This window comes from Budorcas taxicolor, chromosome 19 (genome assembly GCF_023091745.1).
Source record: "Budorcas taxicolor isolate Tak-1 chromosome 19, Takin1.1, whole genome shotgun sequence".
Taxonomy (NCBI): Eukaryota; Metazoa; Chordata; class Mammalia; order Artiodactyla; family Bovidae; genus Budorcas; species Budorcas taxicolor.
The window spans coordinates 29256317-29282246 of record NC_068928.1 but is presented as its reverse complement, the minus strand read 5'-3'; the positions used below and the strand labels follow the sequence as shown (position 1 = coordinate 29282246).

General features: G+C 40.7%; 1 protein-coding gene across 1 annotated transcript; it reads left to right on the top strand.

Moving 5' to 3' along the window:
• Positions 1-3706: 3706 nt before the first annotated feature.
• LOC128064381 (myosin-4) lies at positions 3707-25772 on the top strand. Its single transcript, XM_052657042.1, has 38 exons — positions 3707-3910; positions 4010-4153; positions 4261-4417; positions 5189-5216; positions 7656-7770; positions 7857-7949; positions 8080-8143; positions 8778-8876; positions 8970-9073; positions 9226-9364; positions 9566-9684; positions 9775-9924; positions 11165-11335; positions 12112-12418; positions 13255-13325; positions 13899-13986; positions 14067-14184; positions 14527-14650; positions 14740-14876; positions 14997-15252; positions 15956-16198; positions 16509-16685; positions 16900-17045; positions 17299-17389; positions 17481-17870; positions 18370-18496; positions 18909-19027; positions 19154-19350; positions 20545-20728; positions 20815-20980; positions 21082-21206; positions 21472-21780; positions 22415-22618; positions 23862-23987; positions 24068-24238; positions 24314-24418; positions 24523-24618; positions 25620-25772. The coding sequence occupies exons 1-38, from the start codon at positions 3707-3709 to the stop codon at positions 25770-25772; spliced, it is 5817 nt and encodes a 1938-aa protein (XP_052513002.1).
• Positions 25773-25930: the final 158 nt, after the last annotated feature.

Below are 25930 nucleotides of genomic sequence, written 5' to 3'. Positions count from 1 at the left end.
AGAATCCATCACTAGTGTTTCCAAGATCTGGACCTGGGCTAGAAATTTTCTGCTTCAATATCCATTACTCACTGCCTCCAATCATACTGTCAGATCTAAAATTCATCCCAGCTCCTTAATGGCTCTAAGGGCTAACAAATCCATTAGTTCTAAACTCCTCATGTCAAGATCATTCTGTTGGACCAGTTTTATAGAATAGTGGGAATCTGGCTTTGAATGCTGTGATGAATGACGCAACAGCAAAGCTGGAGAAATAGCCTTAGAAGCACTGAATCCCCATCCCTATCAAATGCCTATAAAGAACCCTAGATCATCCTCTGTCGAATTATTTATAGGTGTCAAGAAATATTTCTAATTATATCCATTCACAGCCACAGTCAGTGAATATTGTGCAAAGAGATTGCCAAAAAAGGTTTTGCCAAGTAGGTTCCCAGATGGGACAGCTGAGATGGCTGCTGTGTTTGCAAAACGGTCTCTATAAAAGTGGAGTTGGGATGCCTCTGTCCTGTCCTTCCTCAAAAGCCTTTAAGGTATGTATACATGGAAGAACTCTTGGCTAGTCTTACACTCCTGATGAAAATGATCATTCACTTAAGGGAGATGGCTACTATTTCCCAAATTTTAATTTCTCTCTCTGACAGTCCTAAGATGACATCGTACACAATATAGTTACTAATATTTTGTGATTAAATGGAAAAAAATGAAAGAATCTGCATTCTCTTGTTTGTCTTTCAACAGTAGTTTCTGCTTTGAGCCTGCTACCTTCTGCATCTGATAACACAAGAGGTAAGAGTAATTTATTATTACACTCTAAAGAATAAAGAGATTTCTATATTGCTATGTCTTAAAGAGCTACCAGTTTATTTCCTAGTTTAGTACTGGGAATAGGATACAAGAAGCAGTTGTTTAAAACTGGCTTCTCATAAAATTCTGGCTTTTCAGGCCACTTACCCACACAAAATCTAGTGACTCTTCTCTGTGACATGTGAGAACTTCAGAAAGAATGCAAGGATCACATCTAATATTTAATATGAACTATTACTGCAACTTAACCTCTGAGGATATTATCAGGAGGGATAAAATCAACAACGTGCAGCTACAGAAGTCAAAATTTCCAGGTGCCAATCCAGGCTTTGCACCAACTCTAGTTGCCTGGGTTAAGACAGTTGGCTTTGTGTATCTTAAAAAACAGCATGTTGCGGTGGAATTAGCATTGAACCTGGACTTAAGACAACAGGGCTCACATCCTAACACCACCACTCACACCTTTGGAACACTGCAAGACTCTTCAATTTTCTGGGCCTCGGTTTCCTCATCAGTAAAATAAGGAAGCTGAATCCTACATAACTATTCAGGTGCCTCCAGCTCTTGTAAACTATGATCTAAGTCAATGGTTCCAAGGACTTCTCCACGGAACTGAAACATTTAACGGATCTCCCTCACTCCATGGATTGGAATGTGTACTTTTACTACTACACTAGAAGTATAAAATATACATAATGATAAAAACATACTATATATTTAATAACTATTTTGAATGAGTTTATATTAAATATAGCAGCTATATTAGATATATTCATTAAAAGAGAAAACATAGTTTGGGAATGTTGCTTGTTTGAACTTGAGACCATTATCACTGTGCAGGTGGATTCAAGGACCTTGGGGATCCTTGGGGGTTTGTGACCCTCACGTTTGGAAATGATTTATCTCAGACTGAAATGAGAAGCATCCTTTCTGAGTTCTGTGGATATACTGCATCGTAGTAATCTCTGCAAAGTAGGATGTTGTTAATTCAAAACTGCCTGGTGTGAAAACAAACACAGAAACAAAAATGCTTTTCTCCTTGCAAGAGAAAGCCCTAACATTAAATGTTCCGATATCTGAAAATATGTCTAAATTTCAGAATTGCCAAGAGACTATTAGAGGTACAAATTAGATAGATTTCAGGGATACAGTGGCAAACACCCAAACTTTCTAAGTCAACAGAAGTTTAATCCTGATGATTAAGGACCAAGAGTTCTTCTGGAAAGCCTACAAAATGTTGAGGCTGTTGCTATCATTGCTGTTGGCAACCAACACATGGCTTTCCACCTTCTTTAACTCTGGTCAGTCATCTGGGCTAAAGGACTTATTTTCTCATAATTAATTTGTGAGTGAGAAAAAAAAAGTTCACTTTGGCTTGAAACTTTATACTGGCTATCCATTTCAGAAGAAAGATTTAGAGGACTGAAGGAAAGTTATGACCAACCTAGATAGCATATTCAAAAGCAGAGACATTACTTTGCCAACAAAGGTCCATCTAGTCAAGGCTATGGTTTTTCCAGTGGTCATGTATGGATGTGAAAGTTGGACTGTGAAGAAAGCTGAGCACAGAAAAATTGATGCTTTTGAACTGTGGTGTTGGAGAAGACTCTTGACAGTTCCTTGGACTGGAAGGAGATCCAACCAGTCCATTCTAAAGGAGATCAGTCCTGGGTGTTCTTTGGAAGGACTAATGCTGAAGCTGAAACTCCAGTACTTTGGCCACCTCATGTGAAGAGTTGACTCATTGGAAAAGACTCTGATGCTGGGAGGGATTGGAGGCAGGAGGAGAAGGGGACAACAGAGGATGAGATGGCTGGATGGTGTCACTGACTCGATGGACATGAGTTTGGGAGAACTCCAGGGGTTGGTGATGGACAGGGAGGCTTGGCGTGCTGCAGTTCATGGGGTTGCAAAGAGTTGGACATGACTGAGTGACTGAACTGAACGGATGTTTTTTTAAAGAAAGAGAAATGGGAAGATAAAGATATAGATATATACCTAAAATAATAAGCATCAGATAAAATCAACTGGTATGCTGAAATCTAGCTTAAAAAATCATAGACCAAAGATATACAATCACTATGAAATTTTACTAAGAATTCAGATGTTTTAATTCAAGAGACTTTTAAAGTTATCTTCTGTTTAGATAAACCATGACTTCCACAAATTTTAAGAACAGATTATAGAAAAAGACTTTTATATGACTTAGGACAAAATCATTTGTTGCATTTTCAGCTTTCATTGTACTTATCCTTTTACTTACCTAATACCTTTGAGTTAATCAGGAGTATATTTGTGTTTATCAGGTATTTTCAACCTGGAATTTTGTTCAAAAAACAGATTTCCCTTTTCATACATCCAACTTTAATAATTTTCACATTCAATTAATAAATCTAGTTTTAGTAATTTGAGGCAGGAGGAAAATTTGCCTGAGTAGTTGAGTTTTTAAAATAGGTTCATTTAGAAGGTAAAGCCATTAGAAATAGTTATTTTCCATTTCTTTTATAATCACAACATCAAAAAAAAAAAAAAAGGCAGGGAGTTTGGAAAAGGAAACAAAAAAAAAAGGCAAGGAGAAGAAGAAAAAATTCTGAACACATTGCAGATGTTGCTGGTTGAAATGTCAATTACTCCACATTTGTCAAGGATGGCTAATAATACAGAGGATAGAACAGAGGCTTAAATACCACAAATACTAAGCTATCAAGATAAGACTTTCAAATCAGTGATCTGCTCTACCAGCACACTGGCACAGTACACAGGAGCAAGTCCTCAAGTCAGAGTGAGGAATAAGCACAGCCACTGACCAAAAAGCAAGGGGAAGAGGTCCACCTGCACCCTGGTTCACCATCCAGCTCTGTCTCTCCATCTAGGTATCTGCTGCCACCAGTAACCTGCAGCCATGAGTTCAGACCAGGAAATGGCTATTTTTGGGGAGGCTGCTCCTTACCTCCGAAAGTCTGAAAAGGAGCGCATCGAGGCCCAGAATAAGCCTTTTGATGCCAAGACCTCAGTCTTCGTAGTGGACCCTAAGGAGTCCTTTGTGAAAGCGACCGTGCAGAGCAGGGAAGGGGGGAAGGTGACAGCCAAGACCGAAGCTGGGGCGGTGAGTAGAGCGTCTGGAGGGGATGCGATGGGGCCCCACTGCCCGTTAGGAGAGCCGACACTTCTTTACTGACCTGGCTCCTCCTGTTTGACTTGATAGACAGTAACTGTGAAAGAAGACCAAGTCTTCCCCATGAACCCTCCCAAGTATGACAAGATCGAGGACATGGCCATGATGACCCACCTGCACGAGCCTGCTGTGCTGTACAACCTCAAAGAGCGCTACGCAGCCTGGATGATCTATGTGAGTTTGTTCTCATGGACTCTGTTCACACAGGTGGTTAATATTTTGAAAAACAGTACTAATGTCCTGATGAAATAATTACATTCCTTTTTTCCTTTATGGTGCAGACTTACTCAGGCCTCTTCTGTGTCACCGTCAACCCCTACAAGTGGCTGCCGGTGTACAATGCAGAGGTGGTGACGGCCTACCGAGGCAAAAAGCGCCAGGAGGCCCCGCCCCACATCTTCTCCATCTCTGACAATGCCTATCAGTTCATGCTGACTGGTGAGTGGGATGTTTGCCATGTGCGTCTTTTTAGGAGATGAGACTCTAGCAGAGAGAGACTAACCATAGGAGAAAGAGACTCTACTCATCTCAACACACTCTTTGAGGTGGTCCCCTAATGCCATTGCCCTCATCTCAACACACTCTTTGAGGTGGTCTCCTAATGCCATTGCCCTTTGCCCAGAACCAACCAAAACATACTCCAGATTATAAGGTGTATCTGGAATTAGAGCGGTCATACTATGAATCTTCTTCCTGGAATGCTGTCTCAGCTAGACCATTCTAAGGCACAACAGCACCTTGGGGAAAGGACTGAGAGATTTCCTCTTCAGAGAGAGTAGAATATCAAAATGAGCCTTTAGTTTTCCCTGAAAATGTGACTAAGACCATGATTACTTCCAAAGCTACCACCTTTACTATACTGACTCCTTCTCCCACACTAAAAATATCTCGAATGCCTTTTTTTTCATTACTTGTTGTACTTACAATAAACATGCTACTAACTTGTCACGGTGTGCATTTAGTGTGGAGTATAAAAAGAGAAAGTCTGCTGCTTCCTTGCAGTGTTCTGTTTCAGTGGTGGTCTGTAAGCTGATGTGATGGGGGAGCCTCAGGGAGCAGGAGAGGGGGGAGCTGGGAAAGGTGCTGGGCCTGGGGACCACCAAGCCCTCAGGATTGCTGAGAAATACTAGCTTCATACCATTTTATTAATTTACCATTTACAAATATATTTTTAAATGGTATTGACTGCCTATAATTTCTCTTTTATAGACCGAGAGAATCAATCAATCCTGATCACGTAAGTAGACTTTTGCTTTGTTTTCATGACTGAAATAGCTGCTGGTTTTAGGAACTCTACTGATATGGTTATTTTTTTTTAATCTTGATTTATTTTACACAGCTGTAAACATTATATATTATATACTGCATGCCTGCTCAGTCCGTGGGATTTCCCAGGCAAGAATACTGGAATCTGTTGCCATTTCCTACTTCAGGGCAAATATTTATTTTAATTAAAAAATTTTAATGTACAAATACATCTTTGTGTATTTAAATTAAACTATTTTTTGTAGCTTCTTCCTTTTGTTTCACAGTTATTAAGTTCTTTCTCATCCCAATGGCTAATAGTTAACTTTGTCATTCATATTTATTTTTCATAATTTTATTTTTTCACTTTACAATATTGTATTGGTTTTGCCTTATATCAACATGAATCCACCATGGGTGTACACATGTTCCCCATCCTGAACCCCCTCCCACCTTCCTCCCCATACCATCCCTCTGGGTCATCCCAGTGCATCAGCCCCGAGCATCCTGTATCATGCATTGAATCTGGTCTGGCGATTCATTTCACATATGATATTATACATGTTTCAATTCTCCCAAATCATCCCACCCTCGCCCTCTCCCACAGAGTCCAAAAGACTGTTCTATACATCTGTGTCTGTTTTGCTGTCTCGCATACAGGGTTATCATTACCATCTTTCTAAATTCCATATATATGCGTTAGTATACTATATTGGTGTTTTTCTTTCTGGCTTACTTCACTGTGTATAATAGGCTCCAGTTTCATCCACCTCATTAGAACTGATTCAAATGTATTCTTTTTAATGGCTGAGCAATACTCCATTGTGTATATGTACCACAGCTTTCTTATCCATTTGTCTGCTGATGGACATCTAGGTTGCCTCCATGTAATGGCTATTATAAACAGTGCTGTGATGAACATTGGGGTACATGTGTCTCTTTCAATTCTGGTTTCCTCAGTGTGTATTGCCCAGCAGTGGGATTGCTGGGTCATATGGCAGTTCGGTTTCCAGTTTCTTAAGGAATCTCCACACTGTTCCCTATGGTGGCTGTACTAGTTTGCATTCCCACCAACAGTGTAAGAGGGTTCCCTTTTCTCCACACCCTCTCCAGCATTTATTGCTTGTAGAGTTTTGGATAGCAGCCATTCTGACTGGCATAAAATGGTACCTCATTGTGGTTTTGATTTGCATTTCTCTGATAATGAGCGATGTTGAGTATCTTTTCATGTGTTTGTTAGCCATCTGTATGTCTTCTTTGGAAAAATGTCTGTTTAGTTCTTTGGCCCATTTTTTGATTGGGTTGTTTATTTTTCTGGAATTGAACTGCAGGAGTTGCTTGTATATTTTTGAGATGAATTGTTTGTCAGTTGCTTCATTTGCTATTATTTTCCCCCATTCTGAAGGCTGTCTTTTAACCTTGCTTATAGTTTCCTTTGTTTTGCAGAAGTTTTTAAGTTTAATTAGGTCCCATTTATTTATTTTCGCTTTTATTTCCAGTATTCTGGGAGGTGGGTCATAGAGGATCCTGCTGTGATTTATGTCGGAGAATGTTTTGCCTATGTTCTCCTCTAGGAGTTTTATAGTTTCTGGTCTTATGTTTAGATCTTTAATCCATTTTTAGTTTGTTTTTGTGTATGGTGTTAGAAAGTGTTGTAGTTTCATTCTTTTACAAGTGGTTGACCAGTTTTCCCAGCACCACTTGTTAAAGAGATTGTCTTTTCTCCATTGTATAGTCTTGCCTCCTTTGTCACAGATAAGTTGTCCATAGGTATGTGGATTTATCTCTGGGCTTTATATTTTGTTCCATTGATCTATATTTCTGTCTTTGTGCCAGTACCGTACTGTCTTGATCCTCTACATAGAAAACCCTAAAGACTCTGCCAGAAAATTACTAGAGCTAATCAATGAATATAGTAAAGTTGTAGGATATAAAATCAACACACAGAAATCCCTTGCATTCCTATACACTAATAATGAGAAAATAGAAAGAGAAATTAAGGAAACAGTTCCATTCACCACTGCCAACGAAAAGAATAAAATACTTTGAAATATATCTACCTAAAGAAACTAAAGACCTATATATAGAAAACTATAAAACACTGGTGAAAAAAAATCAAAGAGGACACTAATAGATGGAGAAATATACTGTGTTCATGGATCAGAAGAATCAATATAGTGAAAATGAGTATACTACCCAAAGCAATCTATAGATTCAGTGCAATCCCTATCAAGCTACCAATGGTCATTTTTCACAGAGCTAGAAGAAATAATTTCACAATTTGTATGGAAATACAAAAAACCTCAAATAGGCAAAGCAATCTTGAGAAAGAATAATGGAACTGGAGGAATAAACCTGCCTAACTTCCGGCTCTACTACAAAACCACAGTCATCAAGAGGGTATGATACTGATTTGGTTTTTATCTGACAGCGGAGAATCTGGGGCAGGAAAGACTGTGAACACGAAACGTGTCATCCAGTACTTTGCAACAATTGCAGTCACTGGGGAGAAGAAGAAGGAGGAACCAACTTCAGGCAAAATGCAGGTGGGTCAGGTTGCCAGGTCAGCGTGTGAGCTGTCAGGTGAGGAACTCCCAAGCCCCAGATGTGAGCACTGCTCTTGCCTTGGCAGGGGACTCTGGAGGATCAGATCATCAGTGCCAACCCCCTGCTGGAGGCTTTTGGCAACGCCAAGACTGTGAGAAATGACAATTCCTCTCGCTTTGTGAGTCTCTGGGTCACAGAAGGGTTTTCTTGGGTCTTAAATGCTCACAAAGGCATCTCTCAGTCATTATTTCAATCTCTTCTTACTCATGTGCTGTTTTGTATGTAAAATCATCTTTTTCACTTGCAAGGGTAAATTCATCAGGATCCACTTCGGGACCACAGGGAAACTGGCTTCTGCTGATATTGAAACATGTGAGTAACAGGACCTTCTGAACAGAATCCAGAGTGACAGTGATAGACTGGAGGAACATCTTACAGCTCCTGCTGGGCCTAAGAGCCTGTGCAACACCAAACATGCCCTTGGGAAATGCCAGTCTAACCAGAGCCGAAGGTGTGCCTCACCCACTTCAGTCAGGAGCTAACTCTGATATAGAAACTGCCAGGAATTGTTGGGCTTGTCAGAAGGATTTCAGCCTCACAAGACATTTCAAATTTTTCTATGAAAAAACTAAGACTAGGGGTACATTAGTTGAGTTTAGTGTATGAGATTTCTTCCTTAGTGTGAGCTTGATAAATCTTGCTCTTAGTAACTACTCTATTATTAAGTGAGCAGAGATGCTGAGGAGAAACAGGTTATCAAGAATCAATTGTCAAGGATCCTATGTATGAGAAATGAATATGTCTTGAGACAGACAACTTTAGCTTCCTTCAAGAGGGGTAAGAGTAACCACAGTGGTAGAGACAAAAATACATGGTACCTCATAGGACCATTCAGCTGAAATCACAAGGGGCCAATGAAATTTTTAGTTCATGACCCCATGATCCAAAGTCACTCCAAGAACTTTATCAGTTTTCCCTATAATCCCATGTCCGCTTGCCATTGCAGATCTTCTGGAGAAGTCTAGAGTCACTTTCCAGCTGAAGGCAGAAAGAAGCTACCATATTTTTTATCAGATCATGTCTAACAAGAAGCCAGAGCTAATTGGTATGAAAAAGCTTAAGTATATTAATTTAAAAGCTAACATCTTTATTAGTCCCTTCTAACGTAAAACATACACCCTGCATTCTACGTACCCAGAAATGCTCCTAATCACCACCAACCCATATGACTATGCCTTCGTGAGTCAAGGGGAGATCACAGTCCCTAGCATCGATGACCAAGAAGAGTTGATGGCCACAGATGTAAGTTTCACATGCAGTTTTTAAAACGAATTGTTATATACGGGAATGACAGTGACAACCCTGCTGTAGGTGTGGTTCAGGACACAGTACAAAGTCTCCTAAATAAGTGAGTGTCTTATGTCCCAATTCTGTCCTCTCATCTCTCCTGGCAGAGTGCCATTGAAATCCTGGGCTTCACTTCTGATGAAAGAGTGTCCATCTACAAGCTCACAGGGGCAGTAATGCATTACGGGAACCTGAAATTCAAGCAAAAGCAGCGTGAGGAGCAAGCAGAACCAGATGGCACTGAAGGTACCAAGTGAATCCCCAACTGGGTTAAATGAGAGAAAATAGGCAAGTAAACCGACTCCAAGCTCATGTCTCCTTTACACCTGAGCATCTGATGGACAAACAAATCAAACCCCACATAGCAGTGATTCCCTCCTTACTCTGCCCCTAGGTGTTGTGGGGCCACAGTTGGCCATGCTGGATATCTGAATTGTGTCTCTGCAGTTGCTGACAAGGCTGCCTACCTCCAGAGTCTGAACTCTGCTGATCTGCTGAAAGCCCTCTGCTACCCCAGAGTCAAGGTCGGCAATGAGTTTGTCACCAAAGGCCAGACTGTGCAGCAGGTAAGTGCACAACCTCTGTGAATCATACATTTTCCAGGCCTTCAGGTCATGTCTTTAATAAGAGCAATAATTATTACTCTGTCCATGAAGGTATACAATGCAGTGGGTGCCCTGGCCAAAGCTGTCTATGAGAAGATGTTCCTATGGATGGTCACCCGCATCAACCAGCAGCTGGACACCAAGCAGCCCAGGCAGTACTTCATTGGGGTCTTGGACATTGCTGGCTTTGAGATCTTTGATGTGAGTTAGCAGAAACTTTGCACGAGAAAAGCTTACCAATCTTGCTGCGGCAGTCATTACTACAAAGAGTCTATAAAAAAGTTAACACCGTAACACCTTAAATTGACACATCAAAGACAATCAAAAAGTCCATGAAAGGGTATCAACTTTGGGTTCAAACTCCACCTCTGTCATTTCCTACCTGTGAACTTGGATAATGGAAATGGTATTGACCCCAGACAGGGTAAGTTCAACTAAGACCTGTAGAGAAACTCATAGCACCCCAGATAACGGATCTACTTCTGTGAAGCTTTTGCCATTACAAGATTTCTGGATTTAAAGACCTAAGTGCCATCCCCCAGCACATAGTTAGCACTTTCATAGTTAGCAGAGATGGCTGTGTGGAAGACAGGGACAAATTCAAAGCACAATTCTGAGATTCCTACCTGCCCTCCATGGCCAGTAGAGGGGATGGAAATGGCATGGTAAAGAAACTCAAATTCATCTGCCTGAGATAGAATATCTCCTATAGAGTTTACCCAAGTCTTCTCCCCAACAGCAGTGTTTCAGGTATGTCTGATCCAGAGGTCTCATTTCCACACCTTTCTCTATGAGTGCACTCATGGACACTGGGTGAGAGTGTCTGGGTTTAGGAACAAAAGCATTTCCAGAAATCCTCAACCCAACATGGGAAGAGAGGAATAATATTGTTCCAAGCAACAATATGAAGAGTAATTCACATATTTTCAAATGAGAGCTAAGGACAGTGTAAACCGGCAACCTTTTTGAGAGTTATCAATAACAGTTTTTTACTGAGATATAATTCATATCTCATGCAGTTCACCCAGTTAAGTACTGAATTCAATGATATATTTACAGATGTGTGCAATAGATTTTAGGACATCTTCATCCACCCAGTGGGCAACCACTCCCCACTAAGCAGTCAGTTCCCATTTCCCTCTTACCCCATCCCCTGGAAATCTGCTTTCTGCCTGTATGGATGTGCTTATTCTGGACATTTCATGTAAATGACATCATATACTATGTAGAGCTTTGAACCTGGCTTCCTTCGCTCAGCCTAGTATTTGCAAGGTTCACCTGTGTCTTAGAACCTCTTTGGCTTCTGTGTATGGGGACATCGCTCTGAGTCAGGTTATGCTTTCATGCAGGGAGCAGTTAGGCTAACTGTGTAAGGAGAGTCCTTTCAAAGAGAAGCTGTTATCACAAGAAGAATGCTCATTTCTTTTTTCTACTTATTTAGTTCAACAGCCTGGAGCAGCTGTGCATCAACTTCACCAACGAGAAACTGCAACAGTTTTTCAACCACCACATGTTCGTGCTGGAGCAGGAGGAGTACAAGAAGGAAGGCATCGAGTGGGAGTTCATCGACTTCGGGATGGACCTGGCCGCCTGCATCGAGCTCATCGAGAAGGTTCGCCTTCCTTTCTCAGACCACAGGTCACACTGCTGACCCGTATTTAGAGGAAAATCACAAATCTCACTGCACACTCGGGTAAAAGGTTTCTATTGGTAACTAAGATCAGGGAAGGTCCTTTGGCCAACTCTGAGGTAGATGATCTGGTAAAAGGAGACTGAGTCTTTCCTAGAGTCCAGAACTCTACCCTTCCTCATAGTCTGATGACAAGTCTGATTCTTAAACCATCTTTCCTTATTAAAGAGCTCCGAGGAGAGCATGATTCACTTATTTCTGTCAGTGTTGGAGTCATTCCTGCTGGCATTTGAAGGCGGAGTTCCTAGTACTTTAAAGCAGGGGCTCTCAGTTGTGCCAAAGACCCCACAAGTACTGAGTAAACCTGCACATCCCCCTAAGCTCGCTCCTAGAAATCATTTGGGGAAAGGGTGGGGTAGGGCCTCGGAAACTGCATTTTTACCAGGTGTCTCTGACACAACCCACTGGCAAGTCACACTTGGAGAAACACTGCTCCAAGGCCTGGGGCAAAGACACAAACTCCACCAGAGGTCCTTCCTTATTCATCTTACTCTCCATCATATCCCAGAGCCCAGCACACACCTGGGTATTGATAGGCACCCAATTAATACTTGCCATTTAACAACTGCTGACCAAAGAAATCAGTTTTCACTAACTGTCAAGAATGATACGATGTACTTACTCAAGTAGGATCAGAATGCTACCCATTATTTCTGCAGGCAGACAATTCAAGTGGCATGTTTCTTTTCTTCTCTCAGCCTATGGGCATCTTCTCCATCCTGGAAGAGGAGTGCATGTTCCCCAAGGCCACAGACACCTCCTTCAAGAACAAGCTTTATGAACAGCATCTTGGAAAGTCCAACAACTTCCAGAAACCCAAACCTGCCAAGGGCAAGGCTGAGGCCCACTTCTCCCTGGTACACTATGCAGGCACTGTGGACTACAACATTACTGGCTGGCTGGACAAGAACAAGGACCCCCTGAATGAGACGGTGGTCGGGCTGTACCAGAAGTCTGCAATGAAGACTCTGGCTTTCCTCTTCGCTGGAGGTCCAAGTGCTGAAGGTTATGTTTAAGATCAATTATATATTCTTAAGAGTCTCAAAACAGAAATATATTGCTTATCAGAGACAGATATAACAAAATTTACCATTGAAAATACTGGCCAATGTGGAGCTAATAGAATGAGGTATATTTAATAAGCATGGTATCATTCTAAGATCACAGACTTTCAAAGCTACAGTTGACACTATGGATCCTTTGTCTATAGCCTCATTTCACCAATGAGGAAACAGAGACTCCAAGAGGTTAAGGGACTTACTCAGGATCATAGAGCTTGTTTATACCATTTTAACAATATTGCGTTTTTCAAGGATTCAGCTAAGCTAGAAATGAGGACATCTTTTGTCAGCCTACCAGTGCTTAAGAAATTGAAGTTTTATTCTCCTAAACCCCAGTGTGCAAGTAACAGGACAAAGGTATAGGCAAATAGGAAATAGGACTTCCTTGCAGGTTTCCAGAGGTTCACCACCTGGGACCAAGCATGCAACTTTGCCTTCGCTCCTGCAATTGTATGCACTAAGGAGGCATTACTACACTGTCTCTTGGGCACTTCCTTCAGGGGACAGACTTGGCCAGTTTGGAGTAGCTGTCTCCCATCCCTTCCCCACATATATTCTTTTCACCCACAAGGGTTTTTTGTTCTTGTTGCTGTTGTTCTAAATGCCTATTACATGAACCAACACATATTTTCTTAATCTAAAGTTGAAAGGGGAGAGACATGGAAAGATAGGAATGACACAAGTGAATGAGTGCAAATTTAAATTCTCAAGGGAATTTTGGCAGCCCTGATGTCTATGGATAATTGTAAATAATTATAATTTTTCCATTTCATGTTTCAGAGGGTGGCGGTGGAAAGAAAGGTGGCAAGAAGAAGGGTTCTTCTTTCCAGACTGTGTCAGCTCTTTTCAGGGTACAGAATATTCTTGAATTCCAAAGGGTTACTTTTATAAAAAATAATATGACCATAACTTAAAAAATTATTTTAAATAAATATATGGTGAAACTGAGGTAGTGACATACTAAAAAAAAAAAAAAAAAACTGGAAAATTCCTTAAGGAAAAACTTAGCAAAAAGACCCATGGTGTGTCTCTTCTTCATATAAACTTTTAGATAAATTAATCATTTACCCCTTAAGCCCAATATCTAAAAGCTCTGATAATAAGCAAATTTCACATGAAATCAAACCCTCTTTGAAGCAGATGTAGTCAGTTACATCTATTTCATATGACTGAGGTCTCAATACAAATTTTCTCTGATTGGCAGCACTTGAGGAAAATAAACTGAAGTTGGCTGATTTTTTGTAATCCATTATTTCCTCTCTATAATCCATACATATGATTTCTCCTGGTCATCATGACTTGTTCTTCATTGAGACAGCTCATTAAAATGTGAAATGGGGGCAAGTTCATTAAGGATCATTAACAGGAACTCTCGTGTTGACGCAACTAGAAATTACTTTGAAACTTTTAACATGGTTCCACAGGAGAATCTGAATAAGCTGATGACCAACCTGAGGAGCACTCACCCCCACTTTGTACGCTGCATCATCCCCAATGAAACTAAAACTCCTGGTAAGGCACTTCAGATACCCAGAAAAGCTCCAGTGTGACTTCTCAGGAGACTATTATATGGAGAACATGTCTTTTTTTAGGGGCCATGGAGCACGAGCTGGTCCTGCACCAGCTGAGGTGTAACGGCGTGCTGGAGGGCATCCGCATCTGCAGGAAGGGCTTCCCCAGCAGAATCCTGTATGCAGACTTCAAACAGAGGTTTGTGTCTGTTTATTTTTCCCTTTCAGTGTGTTAGTTTATATAAAAATTGCCATTTTTATCTACAGCTCATTTTTATCTACTGCCATCTACAACTCATTTATAAGACTTCTTCTTGAAAAATGAGCTTCAGCCATTTTAAAGGTGATTGTAAAAGAAAGAAGCCTTACATAGTCATTAAGTTTTTCATCCTATCTTCTCAAGTTTTACAAAAGGCATTGATGGTTTTAATGGAAACTTTTCCTCCAAAACTCAAATTAATTTTTTCAATGGTAGCTACCAAGAGTTTCATTTTCTTTTTCAGTGAAAATCCACATCTTTATTGTCTTTTTATTCTGACAGATATAAGGTTCTAAATGCAAGTGCTATCCCAGAGGGTCAGTTCATCGACAGCAAGAAGGCTTCTGAGAAACTTTTAGGGTCTATTGACATTGACCACACCCAGTACAAATTTGGTCACACCAAGGTACCAGCAACCCTAATTTCTATCATAATTCACCCCCTCTGGGCTTTCTTATGAGCAGAAGTAACATATTTAACTTGTACTCTGGCAAGGTTTTCTTTAAGGCTGGCCTGCTGGGAATTCTAGAGGAGATGCGAGATGAAAAGCTGGCTCAGCTCATCACACGCACTCAGGCCATTTGCAGAGGGTTCCTGACGAGAGTGGAGTTCAGGAAGATGATGGAGAGAAGGTGAGGAAACAAGTACAAGTCTCACTTCTCCACATTTTCATAGCTTAATCCAGTCATTATTTTTGTTGAGAGATGTTAACTTTCCACATTCTTCTTCACTTGCCTCTTTTCTTCCAACAGAGAATCCATCTTCTGCATCCAGTACAATGTCCGTGCTTTCATGAACGTCAAGCACTGGCCCTGGATGAAGCTGTATTTCAAGATCAAGCCCCTCCTCAAGAGTGCAGAGACAGAGAAGGAGATGGCCAACATGAAGGAAGAATTTGAGAAGACCAAAGAAGAGCTGGCTAAGTCAGAGGCAAAAAGGAAAGAACTTGAAGAGAAAATGGTGACTCTGATGCAAGAGAAAAACGACTTACAACTCCAAGTTCAATCTGTGAGTATGAGACATTGCACAGTTCAGCTACATATCATCCAATCAGTGATTGGATATGAGGCTTTTTTAAACTGAAGATTTATAAATAAATGGTTTCCATTGAAACATTTGTTATAATTGTTTATCCTTCAAAAACTCGAAAACTCAGACCTAAAGAAGAGTAGATGCAAAGTCACAAATTATGCCCTATAGGTTCAAGGCACATTCATGCATAGTTTTGTCATCAGTGAGCAAAGTCACACACACACACAAAATCCATAAACATTTTCCTTTCTTTCTAGAACCTTCCCTTCATTATAATGTTCTCCTCTTAATAAATGTTTTTGTGCATAAAATGAAAGTTATGTTGCTTTTACCAGGACAGAAAAAAGGCTAAATTAATCCCCCCTCAAATGTGAGAAAACTGATCCCTAGAATGAATAAGTAACTTTTCCAAAGTAGCCAAGGAGCAGATTTTGCCAAAAGGCTAATTTTATTGATTTGACCTTCCACACATGGATATTTGGAAGAAATTCACTATTATATTTATTTAATCAGTAGGTTGCAATTACTAACATTTTGTCCATTTGATTAAGTTGACAAGTTAGTTAGCATATGTGTTGACCATTCTGACTGAGTCATTGAAGTTTGCTCATTTTAATACATTGTTGTGTATTTGCAGATACAGCTTAAACAAATGAATATGTTTCCTTTCCCCTTCTAGGAAGCAGATGGCTTGGCTGATGCAGAGGAAAGGTGTGACCAATTGATTAAAACCAAAATCCAACTTGAGGCAAAAATCAAAGAGCTAACTGAGAGAGCAGAGGATGAGGAAGAGATCAATGCTGAGCTGACGGCCAAGAAGAGGAAACTGGAGGACGAATGTTCAGAACTGAAGAAAGACATAGATGACCTTGAGCTGACACTGGCCAAGGTTGAGAAGGAGAAACACGCCACAGAGAACAAGGTACAAATCGTGACCCATTTTAAAGTGTTCACAAGTGCGAGCTTGTTACTGATATATTTTAACTGCATGTTTAATCCTGAAATTATTGAATGTGAAAAGTACTGTTATAATTATGTCATCTCTTTAGTCTTCATCACTTTTATCCATTTACCTTGACCTTTATCTCCCATATTTTTCAGCCACATAGGCCGGGGTTAACTTGTAGTTTCCATTTTTCATCTCAGGTTGACATTATTCTAAAATATTACTGTGTTTCTCATCAAGACAACAGGATGTCATTAATATTCCTGTAATTTGTTTAACTCTAAAGGTGAAAAACCTCACAGAAGAGATGGCAGGCCTTGATGAAAATATTGCAAAGCTAACCAAGGAGAAGAAGGCCCTTCAGGAGGCCCACCAGCAGACCCTGGATGACTTGCAGGCAGAAGAAGACAAAGTCAACACCCTGACCAAATCTAAAACCAAGCTAGAACAGCAAGTGGATGATGTAAGTGTGAAAAACACGGTGTTTCCTCTTAAGGTGAAATAAACAATTGTGACACTCAACCATCAGTAGTGCTCATAAGCCTTTAATTGCTGATTTGAAAATAATAATTAAAGCTTTCATGCTATTTGCTGTATCTTTTAAAATTCTCCTGTGTCTTTGAAAGCTACATTCAGTGCTTAAGAACTGAAACAAATAAAATGCATTATAAACTTAGCTTGAAGGATCTCTGGAACAAGAGAAGAAACTGCGCATGGACCTAGAGAGAGCCAAGAGGAAACTGGAGGGTGACCTAAAACTGGCCCAAGAATCCACAATGGATATAGAAAACGATAAGCAGCAACTGGATGAGAAACTCAAAAAGTGAGTATGAGAGAATACAATTGTAAGCTGCTCACTGTCTGGATCTCGAAAATATTACTTCATGGCACACAGAAAAAACAAATACAAATAATGACATCTTTGACTTTTGTACTTAATGAAAACGGGACACTTCTGACTTGTAAAACACCCACTTAGCACTTCCTCATCACCAGCCATACAAAAATGTTCAGTTACACATAGAAAAGACTGGCAAGAGGACACGGCGTGAGCTAACATGCTGCTCTCCTCACAGGAAGGAGTTTGAAATGAGCAATCTGCAAAGCAAGATTGAAGATGAACAGGCCCTCGGGATGCAGCTGCAGAAGAAGATCAAGGAGTTACAGGTAAGTCCATGGTTTCCGTCAGTCTCATCCATCGTGACAAAATTACCAATTAGCTTAAAGGAGCTCACAATGAGCTTCTCCCCACCGCCAGGCCCGCATCGAGGAGCTGGAGGAGGAGATCGAGGCCGAGCGGGCCTCCCGCGCCAAAGCAGAGAAGCAGCGCTCAGACCTCTCCCGGGAACTGGAGGAGATCAGCGAGCGGCTGGAAGAAGCCGGCGGGGCCACTTCCGCCCAGATCGAGATGAACAAGAAGCGGGAGGCCGAGTTCCAGAAGATGCGCAGGGACCTGGAGGAGGCCACCCTGCAGCACGAGGCCACGGCGGCCGCTCTTCGCAAGAAGCACGCGGACAGTGTGGCCGAGCTGGGGGAGCAGATTGACAACCTGCAGAGGGTCAAGCAGAAGCTGGAGAAAGAGAAGAGCGAGATGAAGATGGAGATCGACGACCTGGCCAGCAACATGGAGACTGTCTCCAAAGCCAAGGTATGTACTAACCTGTCCCATTTCATCTTATTTTCCATGACTCTAAATGATTAGTTTCTATATGATCTAATCTAACTGTACAAGCCTTAGACATTATTTCAAACTTTAAAATTATTAATAGATATTACTATATTGAAATGAATCATTTTAATCTTCCTATCTCCTTTGTAGAAAAATCACTTTAAACTTTGTCATTATTACCATGAAAGAATGAAAATACAGAAGAAAAAAAAAACTTATATAAAAACCATATTCTCCATGATGCAGAATTTAAATGATGTTCTTGTTCCAAAAGACAATAATCTAACTTTTACAATAGTTCATTTATTCATTTAGCCAAAATCAGGTGTCTCTGACTTTGCATCCAAGGCACTGTGCAGAGCTTTGCAGTAGATAGCAAGGTAAAGAAAACTCAGCCCCTTTGTGCAAAGAGTTACAGCTCCCCAAACTTGCAAAGAGAAGCATGTTATCTTTCCCTGTTTTCTACTTCCCACCACAGGGAAACCTCGAGAAAATGTGCCGTACACTAGAGGACCAACTGAGTGAAGTGAAAAGTAAGGAAGAGGAGCACCAGCGCCTAATCAATGAACTGTCAGCCCAGAAGGCACGTCTACACACAGAGTCAGGTCAGCGAACGTGGAGGGCCTGGAGTGCAGGGTACACCTATCAAAAAGGAATCATTTCTTTGGCCATGTACACCCCTGTATCACTGATAATGTTATTCCTCCGTCTTTTTACTGTGAGCCAGCAGGATGATTACAAGTTATAATCAGAAAAAATTTAATCTCAATGGGCTGAAGAGATTTTTTTTTTTTTTGCCTCAGCATTACTCAAACCACCCCCCTCCACCTTAAAATACCAAAGAAAACTCCCACACTTTTTGAAGAAAAGAACAAGAAATAAACTTCTCAACAGCATCAAAGTTCTTGAGTTACTCTCCCTGTCATATGAAATAACAGAGTTCTGGTGTTATTTCATTCATTAAGCTATTCTTCACCTAGACAACAGAACTAAATCACCACATTCTGTCTCTCACAGGTGAATTTTCACGACAGCTGGGTGAGAAAGATGCTCTGGTGTCTCAGCTATCCCGAGGCAAACAAGCATTTACTCAACAGATTGAGGAATTGAAGAGGCAGCTAGAAGAGGAGACTAAGGTGAGAATTCTCCAGCTGATGCCTTCAGTCGCTTGAACTCTGCAGCATATCACCCTATCCACCTCTACACTGAGAATATCAGTGATCAGAGCACAAACTTAGAATGCACACTTTCTGTCGGTCCAGGCCAAGAGCGCCCTGGCCCACGCCTTGCAGTCAGCCCGCCACGACTGTGACCTGCTGCGGGAACAGTATGAGGAGGAGCAGGAAGCCAAGGCCGAGCTGCAGAGGTCAATGTCCAAGGCCAACAGCGAGGTGGCCCAGTGGAGGACCAAGTATGAGACGGACGCCATCCAGCGCACGGAGGAGCTGGAGGAGGCCAAGTATGAGCTCTTAGCAAGGCGGGTGGAAAGAAATAGACTCTTTAATATAGTGAAGGAAAAATAAAAGAAAGAGACTATTCCATGGAGATAGGGGAAGAATTTCAGCCTATTTATGTAGAGTGGTGGACTCCACCATATTCTCCTTCTGTCAGCCCAGTGTATGTCCACTAGAGAATGGGCCAAGACCAGAGCCCTCACCCTATTCTGGTCTGTTACAAAAGCAACTTAAATTTCTTTCCACCAAAATGAATTAGTAACGATCATCATATCTTTTATGAATTAAGAAGAATTCATTTTCTTTAATATAAGGAAAAACAGAGGCACTGAGACTACCTAGTACATTATTATGAATATTATAATTAACAGCAATCCGTTTATCCTTACCTGGAGTACTATTAGTTCAGAATAAGACTATCATCCTTTCCCATCATTTAACTAACAACCAGTACCAATGAACTTACTAATTACACATGCTGTGGAATAAAACTCATGGAAGGTACACATGGAAGGAAAATAACCATTATATTCTAGTGAAGGAAGTTTTCTAAAGTTTGATTTATCTTAGCAGTTGTTAGAATGAAACAGAATGAGAGAGTCTGATGAGCTTTTGCAGAGGAAGCATCCTGGTTATGAGTGTGGGCTGAAAGAGAGCAATAAGACTTTGGAGAAATGTAATAAGGGAATAACATTTATTCTCTCAAGGGACCAAACCTAGAAAACTATTGACTAATTGCATGACATTGACAGTGTCACTCTGGGCCACAGTTTCCTCATTTGTAAAGAAGACAATACTAGAAAATGGTTGAGGATCCTATTCAAAGTTAAAAGTCTTTAGTGCCAGGCTTCCTGTTCATGGCTGTCCCTTCTTCCTCACCCTCACATCCTCACATTGCTTGCTCCATTACAGTGCTTACTCAGAATCTCCATACCCCCTCCACCATTACCACCAGCAAACACACCAAAATGACCTCATACATTGTTGAATATCTCCAAGATAAAAAAGAATTCACTAGGGAAAACAGAATTGCAGAAGAGATAAAACATATGCTGAGAAGGTATTTTAGAAAACTGTAACAACTCATGGGCAAAGGAGCAAAAAAGCCTTGGGGAAAATATGCTAGTCAGCAGCTTGATAATGTTCGTGGCGGTAACTCTGACTCTGCTCTTGGTCATTCACACTGACCAACTTCTCAGGAAGAAGCTGGCCCAGCGTCTGCAGGATGCTGAGGAACACGTAGAAGCGGTGAACGCCAAATGCGCCTCCCTTGAGAAGACCAAGCAAAGGCTCCAGAATGAGGTTGAGGACCTCATGCTCGACGTGGAGAGGTCCAATACTGCCTGCGCGGCTCTCGATAAGAAGCAGAGGAATTTTGACAAGGTGGCTCTGCCTATACAAACTCCACCCATGTTTTATTAATACTTAGTCTCACTTTCTCCATCAGCTGACAATTTATTGTTTTTCAGGTCCTATCAGAATGGAAACAGAAGTATGAGGAAACTCAGGCTGAGCTTGAGGCCTCCCAGAAGGAGTCCCGCTCTCTCAGCACTGAGCTGTTCAAAGTCAAGAATGCCTATGAGGAGTCCCTGGACCAACTTGAAACCCTAAAGAGAGAAAACAAGAACTTGCAGCGTGAGTCTTTGTAATCTTTCAATTTCAAAAATGGTAGACAAGTATCTTTTCAATTTTTCATCTTTCTCAACTGAACTTTGTATTTTATTATTAAACTACAGAGGAGATTTCTGACCTGACCGAGCAAATTGCAGAGGGAGGAAAGCATATCCATGAACTGGAGAAAGTAAAGAAACAGATAGAACAAGAGAAGGGTGAACTTCAGGCTGCTCTAGAGGAAGTAGAGGTACATGCTTTGTTTGCTCACCTATGCATTATACATAAATTGAAAAATTAATAGCCACTGAGATCTATCACGTTGCAAACTTTCAGGGGATAACTCATGTTATTCAGCAAGAAATATTGAATTGAACCTTAGGAATATAGAACTAAAAGGCTAAACTAAGTTGTATTAGAGTTTGTGAGTTTTTCTAATGCCTTCTTGAAGAAATCATCATAATGTACTCCCCAAAGGCACTCCTTAGATAATTTAAATGTTTCTTTTTCTAAAGGCATCTCTTGAGCATGAGGAAGGCAAAATCCTTCGCATCCAACTTGAGTTAAATCAGGTGAAATCAGAGATTGACCGGAAAATTGCTGAAAAAGATGAAGAAATTGATCAGCTAAAGAGGAACCATCTCAGAGTTGTGGAGTCCATGCAGAGCACCCTAGATGCTGAGATCAGGAGCAGGAATGATGCCCTGAGGATCAAGAAGAAGATGGAGGGAGACCTCAATGAAATGGAAATCCAGCTGAACCATGCCAACCGCCAAGCTACTGAGGCAATAAAGAATCTTAGAAACACACAAGGAGTACTGAAGGTACATTGGGATAAATAAACATAGTGTTATACAGTCTGGGAGTAATTGCGTGAGTCAAATTTTAATATTTCAGGAGGACTATATGCCATAAGTCATCTGAATAGTACAGTAGTTAATTGAAATTTTGCTGCACACAGTTGAAAAACAGCTTAATTCTTAAAAGCCCAGGGCAGAATTTACTTTGTCATCTGAAAAGAAGACAAAGTGATGAGGGGTGACAAGACAGAGTGATGAATGATTTTAGCTACATATCACTGCACAAATCACTTCACTTACGTGGACTGCATGTGTTTAATGTATAAATAGAAACATAATATGTATATCTCTATTTATTTAACATTTATAAAATAAGACCATTTTATTAGCTCATCTCTAAGGATACTTTCCTAATCCAAAATTGTATAGCTTTATTCGTGGCATTTTCTCTAATGACTCAGGATCTAAAATAATATAACATCACGTGCTTGGGTAGAACTGCCACCCAAGCTACAAAGAATTTGTCTTTAAAGAGACTTGAGGATTTTTCCTGTCCAATCATGCACTCAGTTGTCAAGATCAATGTGTGTACGTGACCCTAAAGTAGTATTTGCTTTAACTGGAGCATCAGTAAGAGCCCTTTGCTCCATCTGCGCAGGACACTCAGCTCCACTTGGATGATGCCATCAGGGGCCAGGATGACCTTAAGGAGCAGCTGGCCATGGTTGAGCGCAGAGCCAACCTGATGCAGGCTGAGACTGAAGAACTGAGGGCGTCGCTGGAGCAGACAGAGAGGAGCAGGCGAGTAGCAGAGCAAGAGCTTTTGGACGCCAGTGAGCGTGTGCAGCTCTTGCACACACAGGTGAGGTTTGGGACTATGGTTGAGCAAATGCACTCCCTGAAGCTGAAGACCATTGCAGAGGATAAGCTTGTTCAACAGTAAGGAGGAACCTTGGCAAGGAGTTCAGGAAAATGTACAGCAGTAAATATGCACTGGGGTCCAGCAGATTCACAAATACATTTATAGGCTGGCTTAATCATGTTGATTTGAAATAATTTACTGTTCTAGAAACTTCTGTTTAAAAAAAGCACAAAAGACCCTCTATTAATAATATTTACAACATCAGTAACCCATCTTATCTTGTAAGTCTAAGCTACAAACAGATAAATCAAATGCAAGAAGGCCAGAGTACCTCTAGTCAGCATTTGTTGTTTATAATGGATTTGTGAAATCAGTGGTGGTTATATCCTCACAATGGCTAATAAGCAGCACTTAATATTCATATAATAAATGTCACGGAAAGATATTCACAATATAATAAGTTTAAAAAGCAATTTAATCATATAGAAAGCATTATCCTTTCTTTTAAAAATACCCAGAAAACATCCAGAAGTGTAAGCAAAGGTTTTATCAACAGTTATCTCTGGATAGTAAGGATATAGTAATTATTCTTTGTCTCTTTTTTGCTAATTTATATGTCAACTATTTTTTTTTACAATAAGCATATATTATTGTAGACTTTCTTAAAGTTGCAATATATGGAAATAGCCATCATGAAAAGCTAAAATCACATGCTACAAAATAATTTTAAAATCAAGTTAAAATGCAATATTTTTGTTACTCATCATTAGTATCCCTAAATTGACTGCATATTTCAAATACTGTCAACTTTCTAAAAATGTAAGAGATCCTTGGTTCATTTTTGTACCAATAATGATGCTATTTATCCATATAGAGCCAACAAATGTGAATAAACAACTAAAAATTAATAATCCATTCATCATGAGCTAAGCGATGCTACCTGCAGCACTTCACATTTTTTCCTGGGGCAGTGGTCGTGCTTTATACTTACAGCAGCCACTAATAATAGTTGAATATGCTTGGTATCCAAAATTAATTTTCATCTGGAAGAATCTAAAAGAATTTTTATTAATAGACATAGTAGGTAGAAAGAAGGGAAGTGAAACTTAGAGTCTACCTTTGATTTGGTTTTTATTCTGAATATTTCTTATGATCAATAATTTTATGCCTAGTAAAAATAACAATGTAAATAGGTATAATACAATTAAATGACCTTGTCTTCTTTTTTACTAATTTGAAACAGAACACTAGCCTGATCAACACCAAGAAGAAGCTAGAGACAGACATCACGCAAATCCAGGGAGAGATGGAGGACATTGTCCAGGAAGCTCGCAATGCAGAAGAGAAAGCCAAGAAGGCCATCACTGATGTGAGCAGAGGGCCACCCAGGGTTGTCAAGCTAGAATCTTGATGGCCTGTCTCAACTAGTTTTATTTTACTGCTAATTAGGCGGCCATGATGGCTGAGGAGCTGAAGAAGGAGCAGGACACTAGTGCCCACCTGGAGCGGATGAAGAAGAACCTGGAGCAGACGGTGAAGGACCTCCAGCACCGTCTGGATGAGGCTGAGCAGCTGGCCCTGAAGGGCGGGAAGAAGCAGATCCAGAAGCTAGAGGCCAGGGTGGGGCTCCCAACCTGTTCAACCCCCATGCTGCTAGTTACAGCCAAGTGGCTAACCATCTTTGTACTCTTACAGGTGAGGGAGCTCGAAAATGAGGTTGAAAATGAACAGAAGCACAACGCTGAGGCTGTCAAAGGTCTTCGGAAACATGAGAGAAGAGTGAAGGAACTCACTTACCAGGTGACAAGCTTTTCCATGTAATTCAGGCCTACTGCTTTCAAGAAAATAAAAATAAAATGTTTTCAAATTATGACACTATCTATTTGCTACCTCTTTCATTGCAGACTGAGGAGGACCGCAAGAATGTTCTCAGGCTGCAGGACTTGGTGGACAAGTTACAAAGCAAAGTTAAAGCCTACAAGAGACAAGCTGAAGAGGCTGTGAGTACCTCTACAGCAAGAGAAAAGCATTCAGGAGCAGGCCAGGTTTTGTGGAGACAGAATTTAAGAGGCTTTTTTTAAGGCAAAGAACACAGAATTGGGAATATGAAATTGGGTTTGAAAAATGAATATTTAGAAGGAAAAAAACCATAACATCAATTACCGGAGCCTTGAAGATTCAGGTTCATCTCTTCTGAGATCTCCATAAGCAGTTTTCCAGACATGGTAGTATAGAAATGTTTCTTGGTTATAACTCACTTCCCTCCCTATCTAAAACACTCAGCAACAATGAGTACTCGCAGTGGTGTGCAAATGAGAGCTCTGAACCTAAGCCTTATTTAAGTTTATGATGAATCCACCTAGAACATTCCTTTTTTCATTTGGTTGCAGTTCTCTTTCTCATGGGCTTCCCAGGTGGCTCAGTAGTAAAGAAACCGCCTGCCAATGCAGCAGTTTCTGGTTCAATCCCTGGGTCAGAAAGATACCCTGGAAAAGGAAATGGCAACTTGCTCCACTATTCTTGCCTGGGAAATCCCATGGACAGAGAAGCCCGGTGGGCTACAGTCCATGGGGTCACAAAGAGTTGGACACAACTTAGCGACTAAGCACTTATGCACACTTTCTCATACTGTTAATTCTAAAATCCTTTTTTAAGATTCTCTGCATCCAGTACTACCACGGTACCTAGTTTTAAGAGTTTGTTTTACAGAAACAAGGTTGATTCAAATTCCTGCTACTTTGATCTCCCTGTTGTCACTGTAGCATTGTAAGTTTACTAAGAAGAGAGTTAAATAAGAGATAATGAACAGGGAGTTGTAAGCCCAAACAACACAGAGGCAAATGTGTGGGATGCCCTGTCCCTAACAGGTATATTACCAAAGAACAGAACCTTCTGCTTCTCACTTATGAAGCAAATCCTGTAGCTGCTCCTAGTAACAAAGGCAGTAAGAATCAGGAAATATCACATTTTCTTGTTCTCTCAAATGCATTCCTTTTCTCAGGAGGAACAAGCCAATGTCAATCTTTCCAAATTCCGCAAACTCCAGCACGACCTGGAGGAGGCTGAGGAACGGGCTGACATTGCCGAGTCCCAGGTCAACAAGCTGCGGATGAAGAGCCAGGAGGTTCACACAAAAGTCATAAGTGAAGAGTAATTCATTCTAATGCGAAAAGGTGACCAAAGAAATGCACAAAATGTGAAAATCTTTGTCACTGTCAAATGTAATTTTAATATCAAGGAAATAAATCAGCAGAGAATTTTGCAATCTAAAAATACATGTGTCTCTTGATTACAAGCTCAACAGTGCTATTA

What these genes read in the sequence shown, in the direction of transcription:
- LOC128064381 (XM_052657042.1), top strand. Translation starts at nt 3,707, where the DNA reads ATGAGTTCAGACCAGGAAATGGCTATTTTTGGGGAGGCTGCTCCTTAC. An exon ending in TACAACTCCAAGTTCAATCT is followed by an intron (nt 15,253 to 15,955) that starts GTGAGTATGAGA and finishes TTCCCCTTCTAG; the next exon opens with GAAGCAGATGGCTTGGCTGA. An exon ending in CCAAGAAGGCCATCACTGAT is followed by an intron (nt 23,988 to 24,067) that starts GTGAGCAGAGGG and finishes ACTGCTAATTAG; the next exon opens with GCGGCCATGATGGCTGAGGA.